Below are 14,040 nucleotides of genomic sequence, written 5' to 3'. Positions count from 1 at the left end.
GATCCGACTTTTGAGCCTATGCCTCTTACCTCCATGTGATGGAATGATGCAAGCAGTGATGGAATTATTGCGCTGCCATGCTGGCCATGACATCATCTGCAAGTTCAGACGATGACATGGCCATGCTGGCCATGTCATCATCTGAACTTGCAGATGATGTCGATGATGTCAGAGCTCGAGAGGACGCTTAAGCTTCGATAGCTAAACATATAAACCCACTCATTCTCAAGCCATGCAAGCCTGCCTGCATGGCCTAGTGGCTAGCATGTCTGGCTCGCAACCTAGGTCATAGATTGGAATCCTGCCGCCGCCTAAAATTCTTTTTGAATTTTTTCTTTAAGGCAAATGTATTGCTTTATAGCAGGGGTTCTCAAACTGGGTTCTGGGGAACACAGGGGTTCCACGAGCTGGTCTAATGGGTTCCATGAACACCCAATTTGCAACCCCCCCCCCATGCTGCAGGCTGCGCGGCAGGACCATGCAAAGCACCTTCATCTCATTTTGTACTGACATTGCAATTGATATGGTGGGGATATATGGGAAGCAACACAAGCAAAATTGCCTACAATTATGCATCTGTTGCTTCTCGGTGGGCAAATATGGAGGAAGTGGGGGGGGGGGGGGGTTCCGCGACAGTTTTTGAGGCTTCCTGTGGTTCCGCGAAGCCAAAAAGTTTGAGAACCCCTGCTTTATAGAGTGAAATCATTTCAGACATGCAGTGACCTTGAATTTACATTACACGTCACGTTTTAGTCACTTTCATTCCACGTGAGCATTTGAAATTCCCACGTGAGTTTGTGTGGCTGGGATGTTGACCCTATCGACCAATCAGGATTTTTCCATTCCACGCCAACGACACTTCTGCGACACAAGCTCCTTAAAGCTATCACTTTCAAATTAATAAAATGGTGGTATAGCGGTAGCTCTAAAACAGAACCAACGTCTCATACTCCCGATGAGATCTCTCAATCATCATCTCCGCCACATGCCTCTACACCTTGACACAACCGCTGCTCCCATCAACCTTCACCACCTTGCACAGGCACGCATGCATCAAACTTCTCTGCATCGCATTGGTGCGTTGGGGGAAGTGACTTGTGCGGCCTAACACCTGTGGGTTAGCACGATGGGCTCAGAAATTACGCGCTGTACTATTACAAATCACTTTTTTTTTCTGGATTGTAGGTTGACTTAATTTCAAAGAACAGTGCCAACAAAAAAAAGGAAACAAGAAATGCACTTATATTTGAACAAGTAAACAAGGTAGTTTCCATTGAGCAGTTTACTCTAGCCTGGGGTCAGCCAGTACGATGATCATCCAGATGGAAATGGGCGGGGTGGGGATGGAACTGAAGTTCCCTAGATTCTGCAGTACGAGGTTTTTCTCCACGTGCTCCAAGCTGGTGTGCACTAGCCCACTCTGCCACCGATCCCTTCCACATATGTTTATTGATTTTACAATGCACATAAATGAGGGAGTGGGAGAAGCGTGAAGTATTTTGCTATAATTTATTTTCAATCTTTATTTTTCTTAATTTCTATTGTAAACAGAACCTACTTTGACCCGAGCATTCTAAAATACAGTTGTGTGTCATGTGCTTTTCATGACTATTTGTATAATTACAAAAGGTAGCAAGTAAAACATTTGTATATCAAAGCTGAACCCTGCATTATTATTGAAGATTGGCCCTTTTAGCAGTGCAATAATTTAATTTTAAAGCGATGTGCTAACACACATTAGGATTTGCTCCAAAAAAAACACATGACTGCTCCAAGCAAAATGTTGCTTCCATCGCCATGCAAGCCTTTTAACCCCAATGCACAAGTTCTCAAACCTCTACCTAGGAACCCAGAGGCTTCGCATTCCCAAAGTTCTCAAATTTCCTCGGTCAATCCAGCCTTTGATGTTGCTGGCATCCCCAAAAACACCATAGTGGTTTTGACATTGGTGCTCAGAAGTTTTTTCCATAAAACAGATGAAAAATAAACCTAACGTGCAAAGACATAAAACGCATAAGTAGCACATCAAGAGCCAGAGTTATAATAAATCATTGCAGGTACATTCCGGTATTTAGAGAGAGAAATAAGTATTCTGGTTTAATAAGCAATACAAACTAAAACCAGAGGAGGATCCAATGCTTTAGAAGTGATTTAGGAATATGGCTACACTTGTTACATGCTTTTATGAAACTGAAACAGCATGCACACCAACATTAAATATATGCATTCATCACCACGTGCACGATGCAGCATTGGAAGCGTTCAAGCCAGAACTTGGCAGAGTTTGGGATAACTGGTGGTGAACTAAACCCTAAGGGGGCCTCAGACTCCAGCAATATGCCTCTAGTACCAACAAACCTCTGAATTACATGAAAAACAAAAAAGTAACACTTCTTGGGACAAGGATCATGTGATGGGCTAGTTGGTTATACATTACAAATTTAAAAGTAGCGCTAAAGACAAGGACAAGTAGAAGACACGGACACGGACAGGCGCCGACTCATAACTGATACTTAGTGAAAAGTAAAAGGAAGATAAAACAGAAGTGCAAGGACATATATATACAAAATGAAAAAGAAGACTAAACAAAATGAAAGAAAGCAACAATTATTTTTGACTTCAAAATTAGGAAATAAGAAAAAAGTATGGTAAAAATTAAAATCTTGGGACAGTTTTTTGTGTAGTCACCTACTTGCACTGGGCAATTGCAGAGCAAAGCAGTGAGCTTTCACAACGATAAAAACTTACATTATGCCTAGTAAAATGTTAATACTCACACCATCCAACCTTTGTGTTGTTAAATATCTATTAATGCACTGCATTCTGTTCAGAAGGCAGACTCAGCAATGCGGACATGCTTAAAAAAATTACAAGTTTCAGAACTGTTGGCGTAGAGCGCTCCACCAGAAGGCACTCCACGAATCCATCGTCGCATGCTGCAATACAACACTAGTGGCTTGCTCTGGCCATAGCTTTCAGATTGTGAAGTTTCACTGAACCAAAGCAAGCAAAGATACAGGCAAAGGTAGTCTTGAGAGCAAGGAAGAATTTCGCTTTTGTATCTTACTGCCCTTGATAAGCACGAAACAAGAGTGAATTTCCCCATTGCTCAAAACCTCCTCAATGGGCCAGTGCCAACCAAGGTGGCACTACCACATAGGAGCGAGCCCGCTCAGGCGAAGCGTGCCAGGAGACTCGACTTGTTTTAGAAAGACTACATAAATGACGAACACTAAGACTTTTCATTAAAAAAAATACAAAGCAAAAAAAAAAGGGTGCGGACGCGGTTGTTACAGATTAGATGCACCCTCCGCATCTTTGGAGGGTTCTTCGTCCTCGGGAAAGAACACCTTCTCGGCCATTTTGAGCATGGCCTTGTGTCTCGCAAAGACTCGCTGGGAGTTCAGTCTTGTCTCGGCCACTTTGTCCGCCAAGGACTGCCGAACCTTTTTCGCTTCAGCCTGCCACCTGAGCAGAGATCGGACAGTGTAAAACACAGCATGCAAGGAGACGAACACGGCATGTCCCCCTAAAAAATTTACAGGGTTTGTTTTTTTTTCACCCGGGAAATAAACTGTGCATCGCCGAACACTCAGACTTTGCCCAACTGTAGCGCTAGTGGCCCGAACGATTTAGTTGGCAGTCACCTCGTTTCTACTTGTTTTCTCTCTGTTACTGCTTCACAGCGCACAAGATCAGCAGCGTGAGTGTTCTTCCTGTGTATGCGTGAAATTACTTTTAATTTTAAGTGTGTCTGATCTTGTGCGCTGTGAAGCAGTATCATGAATCACCAACTCGCCCAAGCTGAAGTTCTGTCCAATTCTCTCTCTGTACAGGGTGTCACAAAAGAAAATTTACACGGTCTTTTTTATCGCAAAAATAAACTAGGCATCGCCGAACGCTCATTTTCCGCCCAAAGGTAATGCTAGAGGTCACAACCATATGCCAAAGTTTCAGCCCGATCCGATAACTTAATCAGAAGTTATAAGTGATTTTCTGAAAAGTTAAATGGGAAAATGGAGCCCATTTTTGCCTGTTTTCGGTTTCTGGCGCCATAGAGCCCCATGTGTTTGAAAACTCCGTCGGCAACCATTTTCCCATTGAAATTTTCAGAAAATCACTTATAACTTTTGATTAAGTTATCGGATCGGGCTGAAACTTTGGCACCTGGTTGTGACCTCTAGCTCTATCTTTGGGCGGAGAATGGGCGTTCGGCGACGCCTAGTTTATTTTTGCGGTAAAAAAGACCGTGTAAATTTTCTTTTGTGACACCCTGTATTTCGGGTGCACGGAGGAGATGTGGATTGGCTTCGCGACCGAAATAGTCATTCCGGAAGGACCGGAGACATCGTGAACTTCGCGTGCAGAATTTCAAATAAACCTCTCGCCGTCAATATTGCTCTAAAAATTATTTTTTTCGCTCAAAATTTATTTTTTGACACGCAAGTCTCAACCAGATTGTTTAAAAAAAAAAAAAAAAGTTTCTTTTCAGGGGTTTTTTAAGTGGAAAAAAAGGGCCCTTTCTTGGGAAATGACGGCGTTCATCCCCACATAGCTGCCATTTACCCACTGCCAATTTCAGAAAATTGCTTACAACCATTAAAAAGATAGTTCTGGAGCTCTGGCGCCTGGGTCCGGACTGCTAGTGCCATATTTGGGCAAAGGCCGAAAACGGCAACATGTTTGTTTTTGTGGCGAAAAATATTCCGTAAATTATTTTTGAGGCGTCCCATGCACAAGCAGAGGGACACCGTGCAACAGAAACCTTTATGCTGTCCGATCACAGTCGTACCAAGGCAGCAAACATTAGGATGTGCACGAAACGAGACGCGGGTTTCTCCAGTACAAACCGACACGAAGGGGCATTGCATTCATCTGATTTCGCCTAAAATTAGTAATATAGGATTTGGGGGCCCGCAGAAGAAGATGCCCAAATATGGCAAAGCAACCTGCACACTCGTGCGAATTTCGTAGGAAGAGTGAAAAATGCACCCTTTGCAGTTCACAACCAGAATGGAACATCCAAGAGCAAACTGCCGTATGTTGCATGGTGCCAAGTGCAAGCAGCCTTTGTTGCGCAGGATACAGCAGAGGTTTTCTCTTCGGCTCTCAACTTGACAAAGAGGAAACGTGTCACATATTGAGGAGGGAGGGGAGGCATGAGCGTTGCCTATTTTGGCACAAAAAGCAGAGCACATGGAACTCTTTTCCTGTTGGCCTAAAGACTGTGGGGACACTTTTTGTCCACGCCCACTTCCGTGACGTTACGCCACCTCCTGCCCATTATAACCTCCTTGCCTACTATAAAATGGCGGCCAGCTGGCAGTGCCAGACCTCGGAATCCTTGGAGCAGACCACCTCTTGGCGCTCGAGATGGAGCTCCTCGAGGCGCTGCTTCGCTTGGGCCAACTGCTCCTTCTTGAAACTGAGCTGGGACTGCATGGCCTGGTGCTGGAACGCTGTCTGGCCGTTCAGCTGGCTTTTCTTTTCGGCCACTGCCTCCCTCTCCTTCAGCAGGCGGTGGTATTTGTCCTCCGCACTCTTCCTGCGTTCAAAAGCACGGGCAAATCGGGGCAAGAACAGCTTCTTCCCGCCGCTGTCACTTTGTCAATAATTACAGTTACGGGCAGTGTTACCAAAGGTACGAGGACGAGATCATAACTCAAGCAGTTGGAGAGGGGACAACTTTCTCGGATTCTGCTATAATCGGGGACGACATTCTGTGGCAATGCAGTCAAAGGTATGGGAACACGTGTGCTTACGCGCCTCGAGCTGCACCCAAGGCTGCGCATGCGCACTCCTCCTCTTTTCGGAAAGCCCGTGGAACTTTCCCCTCGATAAAACAAAGCAGAGAATACAAAAGCGTAGACCTGCCTTTAAAATGCTCCCCTAAAGAAAACAAAACAAAATTAATATTTGGTTAGTTATTACTGATATAGAATTATGCTTATAGGCTTATTTACACATATGTGTTTAGCGTGTTGCGCGATCTCTCGCAACTGCTTACGACGAGGGCACACAAACACCATCTGTCAGGCAGCCCCGGAGCACGTCTAAAAAAGTCAAATTTGGGGGTTTTACGTGCCAAACCTAAAACGGGCATCTGGCACGCCCCAGCGAAGGACTGAGGATTAATTTCGACCACCTGGGGATCTTTTGACGTGCAACCGAAAGCTCGGTTACACGGCGCCTTCTCCGCAATAAGTTTCCGTCAGATTGCGGGCACCTCGGTCGGGATTCGAACCCGCCACCTGGGGATCCATAGGCCGGCGCTCTTGCCTCGGAGCCACCGAGGCGGCTCCGGAGCACGTCTAGTCCACAGACAAGGTTTTGCAGTTTTTGCGAGATCAAATCTATGCATTACATACGAGCAATGGTTGCCTCTAACATTGTCAGAATTATTTCGTGACCACGGTAAGTGAATGATGCATAAAAAAAATTAGATTGTACGAGCATGAGGGAAACATTTATTTAGCCACGAGATTACGGGGGGCAGTTGCGCTGCGGCAGGGCAGAAAATATATACTAGGCAAAATGGAAGCGCCAGTACGTCCTCTGGTCGCAGCTGGCTGGAAGCGAGTGCAGCACAATCAATATGTGAACCAACCTCAAAACAACACGGATAGAGAAGAGCACTTTTTAAGCAAGCTCCGGATGTTCCCAAGGACGTTACGAGTCTCACCGAACTCCGACGTTACGAGTCTCACCCACCTCCGACGTTACAAGTCGCAGCAAACTCGTCGCAAGACAACCGCCCAGGCCGCCACGGCGGTTTTAGGACACCAAGTGCGGTGCGACGGAGGGCTATAAAAAAAGACGGAGTACGGGACGGACCTGCGCGCAGATGCGTTGTCCTTGTCCTGCACCAATGACTCCAGACGCTGCGCAACGGCCAGGCTGGAGTGCAGCTGGGTCTTGAGTTTGGTCAAGGCCTCTCGCTCTCTCGGAGCCTTCTGCATCTTGCGGCGCAACTCCTCTACCCTGGTTTGCAGATGACAATGCTCCTCCTGCAGCTGAGACGCTGTCTCCGCTTCCTCAGCCAAGCACCATCGCTGCCGCTCTGGCGAATGGCAGATTCTGGCTTGGACGTCGTGCACTGCAGACCTCAGGTCGAGGACCTCCACCTCACTGCAGAGAATGCACAGGGTGTGGCAGACCGCGAGATCACAGACCCTTTTCGAAGTTCACTATGGCAACTTATGAGAATCCCAATCGTCACCGCGGGTAGGTGGCGCAAGCTACCGCCCGTTATAAAGGGTACAGTCGTTAGCATCCATCCATCCATCTATGTATGACATCTGCGCCAAACTAATGGCAGCCTTCTTGAGCCTGGTGAAGGAAGAAAGAAGATACTACCACAAGCCGAGGACATACGAGGCCTGAATGTTCAATATGTCATTGTGCTACACCACTCTCTTACCACAAAAAACTTGGCTCTAAAGGCTTTTGTTGGCAGATATTTAACCGAGGGACTTGTGGGTCGCCACTTTGTACTGGTCAATTCTTATGTTCACACCATTGAAACTGAAACAAATCGAAACAGGATTTTGAGGTGATCAAAGGAGCAATTCTCATATGCCACGATTTAAAACTTGACTAAAACAGAAGAGCAACTGAACGACTGCCATTTAGGTTGGTCACTTGCCTGCTTGCATGAATTTGTACAAAAGGTCATATCAAAGCGACATTCTCATGCAGTATTGGCACGGAAAGCCGCAAACATACACGAGAAAAATTGCCTCATTACGCGTCGCTGCAGGCCTCAGACATGGGCGAATGACCCTTCTTTGTTGTCACAACCCCTCAGCATTGAATTAAGATTATTATTATGTTTGTGCCGTGTTTACCCAACAGTTCATTTTTTTGAAAAATGCTTGAAAGGAGGCATTGTGAAGGTCCCTTAGGCACTGTATGTTGGTGGAAAATAGGAAATGGGACAATACGCCGAATAACTGAGGTAGCCAGAGCTCCGGTTGGAATGACTAGTGGGGAGACCTCAAGCAGGCTCCACTGCACTCATTAAACGCTTTAGAACGCGGAACGCCGGCGTCCGCCATTTGCCTTTCGCATTCGGACGCGTTCGACGAGTGTAGTGGAAACAAAGGCAGGCAGCTTTTGGGTCTAGCGGCTTAGCCACTAATCATGCGAACCAGAACTCGGCATTCTCGTGTCAGTACTCGTCAACTGAATAGATAGGAGCGACGAAAACAAACCTTTTCTTCAGCTGCTCGGTCACCTGGCATTTGGCACTTTTTAAGTTCTTGTAGTCGTTCATCACAACCGCCTGCTTCGGCTCCTTGGTCGCCAGCGCCTTGTTTTCGGCCGCGAGCTCCCCTTGCGCTGCCGCCAGCCTCTCCGGGTTGATGCCGGGATGCTGGGACAGCTGGTTGACCTTGGCCTTGACCGCGTCCAGCTGGGCTCTTTTGGCTTCGCGGTCAGTTTTCGCGGCGGCGAGGCCCACCTCGATGTCTGACCACATGTTCCACTGCCGACCCAGTCGCACCCAGAAGTTGCAGAGTATCGAGAGCAGCTTACGACTGCGCTTCGGCTCCGGGTCGCTGATGTCGGATAGGCCGAAGTCGGGGACGCCCAGCTTCGTAAAGACCACCTGCATCAGTTTGTTGAGGTGTAATGTTGGCACGAAGCTGCTCACGTGTGCCGGCACGAGGAATTGGGACATTTCGAAGGCGGTCTCGTTCAGGCCCGCCTCCTTGAAAACGCCGTAGAAGACTTTCGTCATAAATTCGCTCGTCGGGGCTTCGACTTCTCGTCGGGTCACCTTGTCGTTGAGCATTTCACTTAGCAAGGCTGCAAGGCGTTCGTGGCTATCCGCAGCTCGTGCCATTTTCGCGGTCATGACGTTTACGACGACGACACGACAATGACTGCCCGATGGCCCGATCTGCCAGATTGTCTTCGCGCGCGCAGCAAGATATCTTGGCTTGGATTGGATTACACGTTGAGTTTGTCTGCATGTAAAACCAAAACTGCTGCTTCTAAAGCTTGTAAGTTACATTTCTATAATGGCTACACCTTTCAGTATTTGGAACGAATATTTCTACCAAAATTGAAGGGTAAGCGCCTTGATGTTGGCTATAAACTCGCTCGGAAAAATATTATGACCTCCGCAAGTCATAACGTCACAGCATGGCAACGTTGGCCACCGATTCGAAGTACATAGGGCGTGGCCACTGATGTCACAGACGTTAGAATAAGTTATTTTGACATCCGTAACGTCACAGTGGTTTATATTTGTTTTGTTCTTTTTTTGACAAAAAAAAAACACAAAAAAAAAAAAACATGGCGTGCAACGTTGGTCGGGCGCTCGGCGACTCGGCTGACTCGGCGGTGTCCGCACTGGTGTGTGTTGTCGACGTGCAGCCTGTGCTCGTCGCGTTCCTGGCTTTCATTTTCGATTAAAATCATCTGGTGGGCTAGTTGGCTAAACATAATGAGGAAATTAGCGCAAATACCAACGAGCTGTTGGCAAATACAAGGAAGGAAGAAAGAACGTTAGGACAGGAAAGAGCGCTACTTACAACTGGCTTTAATTATAAGGTGAAAAAAGAAAAAAGAAGAAAAAAGACACCAACATAAGTACGTGGACTGTAAGAGTCATGTCGTTTATGAAGTACCTTTTTCCTGTGGAAAGGTCTATGTGGGGCAGTCGGGTCGCTGCATCAATGTTAGATTGAGAGAGCATGACCTCTCACTGAAAGCCTCTCCATCTGGACATCTTGCGGTGCATGTTCGTGACTGTCATTGTACCCCTTTGTTTAATCAGACGAAGGTGTTAAAAACATCTCAATGACAAAAGAGCTAGAGAAATCTATGAAGCGTACAAGATCAAGAAAGAAGAAAGCAAATGTGTTAGTGCCCCGTCAGTCTTCCTTTCAGAGAAAGAGCTGAGATACCTCGACACGTGCCCCTGATATTTGCGTCCTGCTGCCTGGGTACCGGCAACAGTGTCGCCACTTCATGCTGGAAGAATTTGCCGGTGTCCCGTGTGTGTGTGTATGCGGCTACTGCAAGTGACTCATGTGTGACCAATAGATCTGCGGGATGGTCACCGGCAGCAGTTCGCCTCTTCATGCAAAGGGTTTGCCGGTGTCTCGTGTGTGTGCTGCTAGTGCTGCTGCCTGCGCATTTGCCGATGCGATTCTGCAGATCTGCCTTTATTTTATTTTATTCTATTTTATTATTTTATTATTTTAATTTGTATTTTCACCTTAATTATTTTCGCTCTCTGTATCACTTCTTTTTTGTCAGTACTTTGTTCCCCTCTCCGGGTTTGTTTTCTTTTTCTTTTTTCACCTTATAATTAAAGCCAGTTGTAAGTAGCGCTCTTTCCTGTCCTAACGTTCTTTCTTCCTTCCTTGTATTTGCGCTAATTTCCTCATTATTTCATTTTCGAATTTCGCCCTGTGCCGAGAAAAGAATTATGTGGCTCGGAGTTGGTTTTGGAGGAGATCGTTGCCCTCCCTACTCTCCAGGGTTAAAATAGAGAGTTTTAGTAGACCGTTTTCGGTTTCCCGCTTCGCTCTATGGAAAGCGGAGTCGCCATCGCGCATGCGCGACCCGCTCTGGGATTTGAGCGTGTAGCGTCAGTACGTTCCACTCTCATAGCATCCTCGATCATCCGCACCGGTGCGCACCGGGGCACTGAGGTGCGCCCCTTCATCTTCGATCAAGTGCACCGGTGCGCACCGTATGTCCTCGATCAACGAAGCGCACCCTCCCGGTGCGGCTTTTCGTTGCCCCAACGCGCACCAAGAAAATCGGCGGTGCGCCGGGGGGCAGTCCCATCAGGCATTGCGGCCAGGAGCGGGAATCGAGAAGATGGCGGGAGTAGCAGACGTGCACACTATCGAGATGGCGATCTTGCAAAAACGAACACGCCTCGCAGCTGCACTAGATGATTTCCTTGGGTCTTCTGACGGCGAGACGACGAGCTTCTCACCATCGCCGCGATTACTGGCGATTGCTGCGGTGGCAAGGAGCGCCCGAAAAGCACGAACTTCGTGGAAAGCGGCGCGAGGCGTTTCGATGACAGCGAGGTACGGCTATTATCTGGTGTTTCGTTTTCTTGTAACTAATAATGATGGCCAACATATACATGTGGAATTGTCACCCGCTTCGTGACCCCATCGACAATCACGTTCACGATGTTTATTCCTGTGGGACCGTCAAATCCGCGAGTAAAAAGATAGAAGAAATTGACAGCAGACGGGCACCGTGCGCTGACCTACGAAAAATAAACGAACCAAACGCGAAGTGACGCAAGGTGGAGCTCGCCGCGGTGCACCGGCGCGGCGCAGTTTGTCCTCGATGTTGCACCGACATCGCGCTGCACGACCGAGGAGCGCTGTGCACTGTGCTGGTTTCAGGGCGATTCCGGTGCGAGTTGATCGAAGATGCTATTAATAAGCTACGCTTCAGAGTAACGACACTTGGCCATATTGTGGCTTAAGGTCATGGTTGCCTGTTATCTGAAGCTTTATCTGAAATTACAGGAAACGCTTTTCCGCCCTCAACAAATGATTAAACAGTTTGCTACAGAGAGAATCAATATCACATTAGCTTCCTAACACCGAATCTAATGCTGAGGAAGTCGCACTTTTGAATCATGACGATCGGCAGTTGCGTCTGCTCTGCACAAGCCCCAAAATGGCGGCGCCCATAACAATGTCGGGGAACGGAGTGCCGATACTCTAAGCGCAGCTCATTTAGTGGCTCTAGGCCCGTTCACACTTGCGACTTGGGGACTTGGGACAGTCGCTGGAGCGACTAGCGACAAGCGACTGGCGGCCACCAGTGTTCAAACCTGATTGAGCGACCGACGAGTCGCCAGGCTCGCTGCCAACTAATCAACACCTTTTCGAGCCGGCTGAAAGGTTTTTCTGATCAAAGGTGCCGGCAGGAAATAACAAGAAAACGTAATGGTGCTTCGGAGCGTAAAACAACGGCTATATGCGCCATATGTGCGCTCCCTCAACAGTTATACTGTACGTACCTGCCACGCCGAAATGTCGCCGATCTCGTTTTAGGCCTGCAGCTTTTTACCTCGATCCTTGTGGTCGGGGTGCCGCTTATTGTAAAGAAACAAATAGTCTTTGACAGCATTAATAAGAGCTTCCGCGCAGAACTTCATGCCAGTGACCGTCGCCGTGCGCGCGTCGCTATTTCCCGCGGGTAGCAGTGCCGGATGTAAACAAACGCACAGATCACTTCCGACGAGACTCTGATTGGCTCCGCCGTCCAGCGACTCGGTTTTGCGACTTGAGAGATCGGTCAGGGAGCGACTGCCCAAAATCGGTCGCTACCGACCTGTTTTGGTCGCTCCGCGACCAAAAACCAGTCGCTAGTCGCTGGTCGCTCCAGCGACTGTCGCAAGTGTGAACGGGCCTTAAAGGTTCACTAGATGGTGCTTTTCTGGAAAGGTGGGTGCTCGCTATTTGAAATCATGCTTGGGAGCGCGCTTGACCGTTATGAACCTCGCTGCACTAAGAAGCTGCGCAGATTTTGTTTGAAAAGGCGTCCCCCAGAAAACGTTTCACGGTGGTCAAGAACCTCTGGCTGCTTCGAGAAATCGCTAGCCGCAATCCTTTCACGGAGGTGCTGCCTTGTCTAAGCCAGCGGGCTCGATTTTTCTTTGCGAGATGACGACGACGACGTTGAGAGGATGACACACCGGGCGACGGCGGTGTCTCAATCTGAGCCCTGGGCCTCGGTTCCCGGGAGGCGGCAGCTTCTACTTCGGCTGGACTACCTCCTTGGATCATGATTCTTTGACCCCAGTTGACCCCAGTGAGCAATAGCGCCATTATGTTCCTGGTGCTCCTTCATGCACTGATCGAACGGCGTGCAAGATCCTCATAGCTCGCTGCTCACCCGACCAACCCGCCTCCACGAAGTCTGGACTTCTGCGAATCGGACTGCCACCCTCCCCAATACCAACAACCCATGTCGTCGACTCGTCGTCATCTTGCACGTATATACTCATCACATTACCATGTTTCCTAGACGCGGCACCGCGGGCACCGCGGGTATGGTGCCTGGATCGCGTCTTCGACTGGTGTGTTTAGCGTCCTATCCCGCCCATACATCAAAAGTGGTCCCAATGTGGCAACAAATGACGCGAGTGTCATGCTGTTGCTAGAGCCACTCTATATGGAAGCGTAGCTGCCAGAGTAGCGACACGACGCAAAATTATCTAGATGCACGACGTGAGAAGCGCTGATAGTGATCTCCATTTTGGGCCTGGGAGGTTGCCACGGTAACCGTGCTTCTAGCGACGCCGGGCGGCAACCTTTGTAGCCTAGCCTAGCCTAGTGGAGAAACAGTCGGTAGCAACCGAGAAAAATGTTGTAGCAGCCAACCGAACTATCAGGCAACAGGGAGAGAAGCTGGGCTATGAGGTGCTGGAGGTGAACAAGGGAGTGTACCAAAGAGGGCCATCACCCCGATTCGAAAAAGATGGGATACACTATGGACAGCACACGGGGTGGCGTATCGGGGCTAAGATGGGAGACAGGGCAAGGGTTTTTTTGGACCCACCGAGGGCCCGAAGGTAGATGAGAACTCGGGCAAAACTTTGGTAAGGGGGGTGGGAGGGGGGGGGGGGGGGGGGGGCAGGAGGAAGCCTCGTAGGAAAAGGAAAAGAAAACAGCTAAATATAAGCTTTATCAACATGCAGGGGGGCAGAAACAGGCTAAAATGGGAAGAGATCGGGGAACAATTAGGGACAGAAAGTTCTACAGTCTATGGTGTCGCAGAAACACATCTTAGGGATGAGGAGGAACCGCCCCACATACCAGGTTATTCTTGGGTGAGTTGCAACCGGAGGGCAGGGGAAAGGAAAGGCGGAGGCCTAGGAGCGTTGGTAAAAGGACAGGACTGGGAAAGGGAGAGAGAAGACTGCAGGGAACATTTATGGCTGAAGGGTAGGGTAACAGGTCTGAACACTCTTCTGGGGTTTGCATACTTAAAAACAGGAAGTGACTCAAGGGAGGAAAATTCACAACACTTTGCATGTATTTC

The 14,040-nt window shown here is 48.4% G+C and overlaps 1 protein-coding gene across 1 annotated transcript; it reads right to left on the bottom strand.

Annotated features, from left to right (window-relative positions):
- Positions 1-4,860: 4,860 nt before the first annotated feature.
- On the bottom strand, positions 4,861-8,944 carry LOC120842605 (kinetochore protein Nuf2-like). Its single transcript, XM_040213743.3, has 3 exons — positions 8,214-8,944; positions 6,835-7,128; positions 4,861-5,545 (listed from the first exon to the last, which is right to left on the bottom strand). The coding sequence occupies exons 1-3, from the start codon at positions 8,855-8,857 to the stop codon at positions 5,302-5,304; spliced, it is 1,182 nt and encodes a 393-aa protein (XP_040069677.1). The 5' UTR covers positions 8,858-8,944; the 3' UTR covers positions 4,861-5,301.
- Positions 8,945-14,040: the final 5,096 nt, after the last annotated feature.

This window comes from Ixodes scapularis, unplaced genomic scaffold (assembly GCF_016920785.2).
Source record: "Ixodes scapularis isolate PalLabHiFi unplaced genomic scaffold, ASM1692078v2 PGA_scaffold2__306_contigs__length_199485367, whole genome shotgun sequence".
NCBI classification, from domain to species: Eukaryota; Metazoa; Arthropoda; class Arachnida; order Ixodida; family Ixodidae; genus Ixodes; species Ixodes scapularis.
The sequence above is the reverse complement of the archived record's forward strand: the minus strand, read 5'-3'. Positions and strand labels throughout refer to the sequence as shown.

Bases quoted from the DNA above. Each gene is read 5' to 3' on its own strand.
- LOC120842605 (XM_040213743.3), bottom strand. From the start codon at position 8,857: ATGACCGCGAAAATGGCACGAGCTGCGGATAGCCACGAACGCCTTGCA. The intron at 7,129-8,213 runs GTTTGTTTTCGT...CATTCTCTGCAG, and splicing joins ACCGAGCAGCTGAAGAAAAG to TGAGGTGGAGGTCCTCGACC. The intron at 5,546-6,834 runs GTCCGTCCCGTA...TTTTGAACGCAG, and splicing joins GACAACGCATCTGCGCGCAG to GAAGAGTGCGGAGGACAAAT.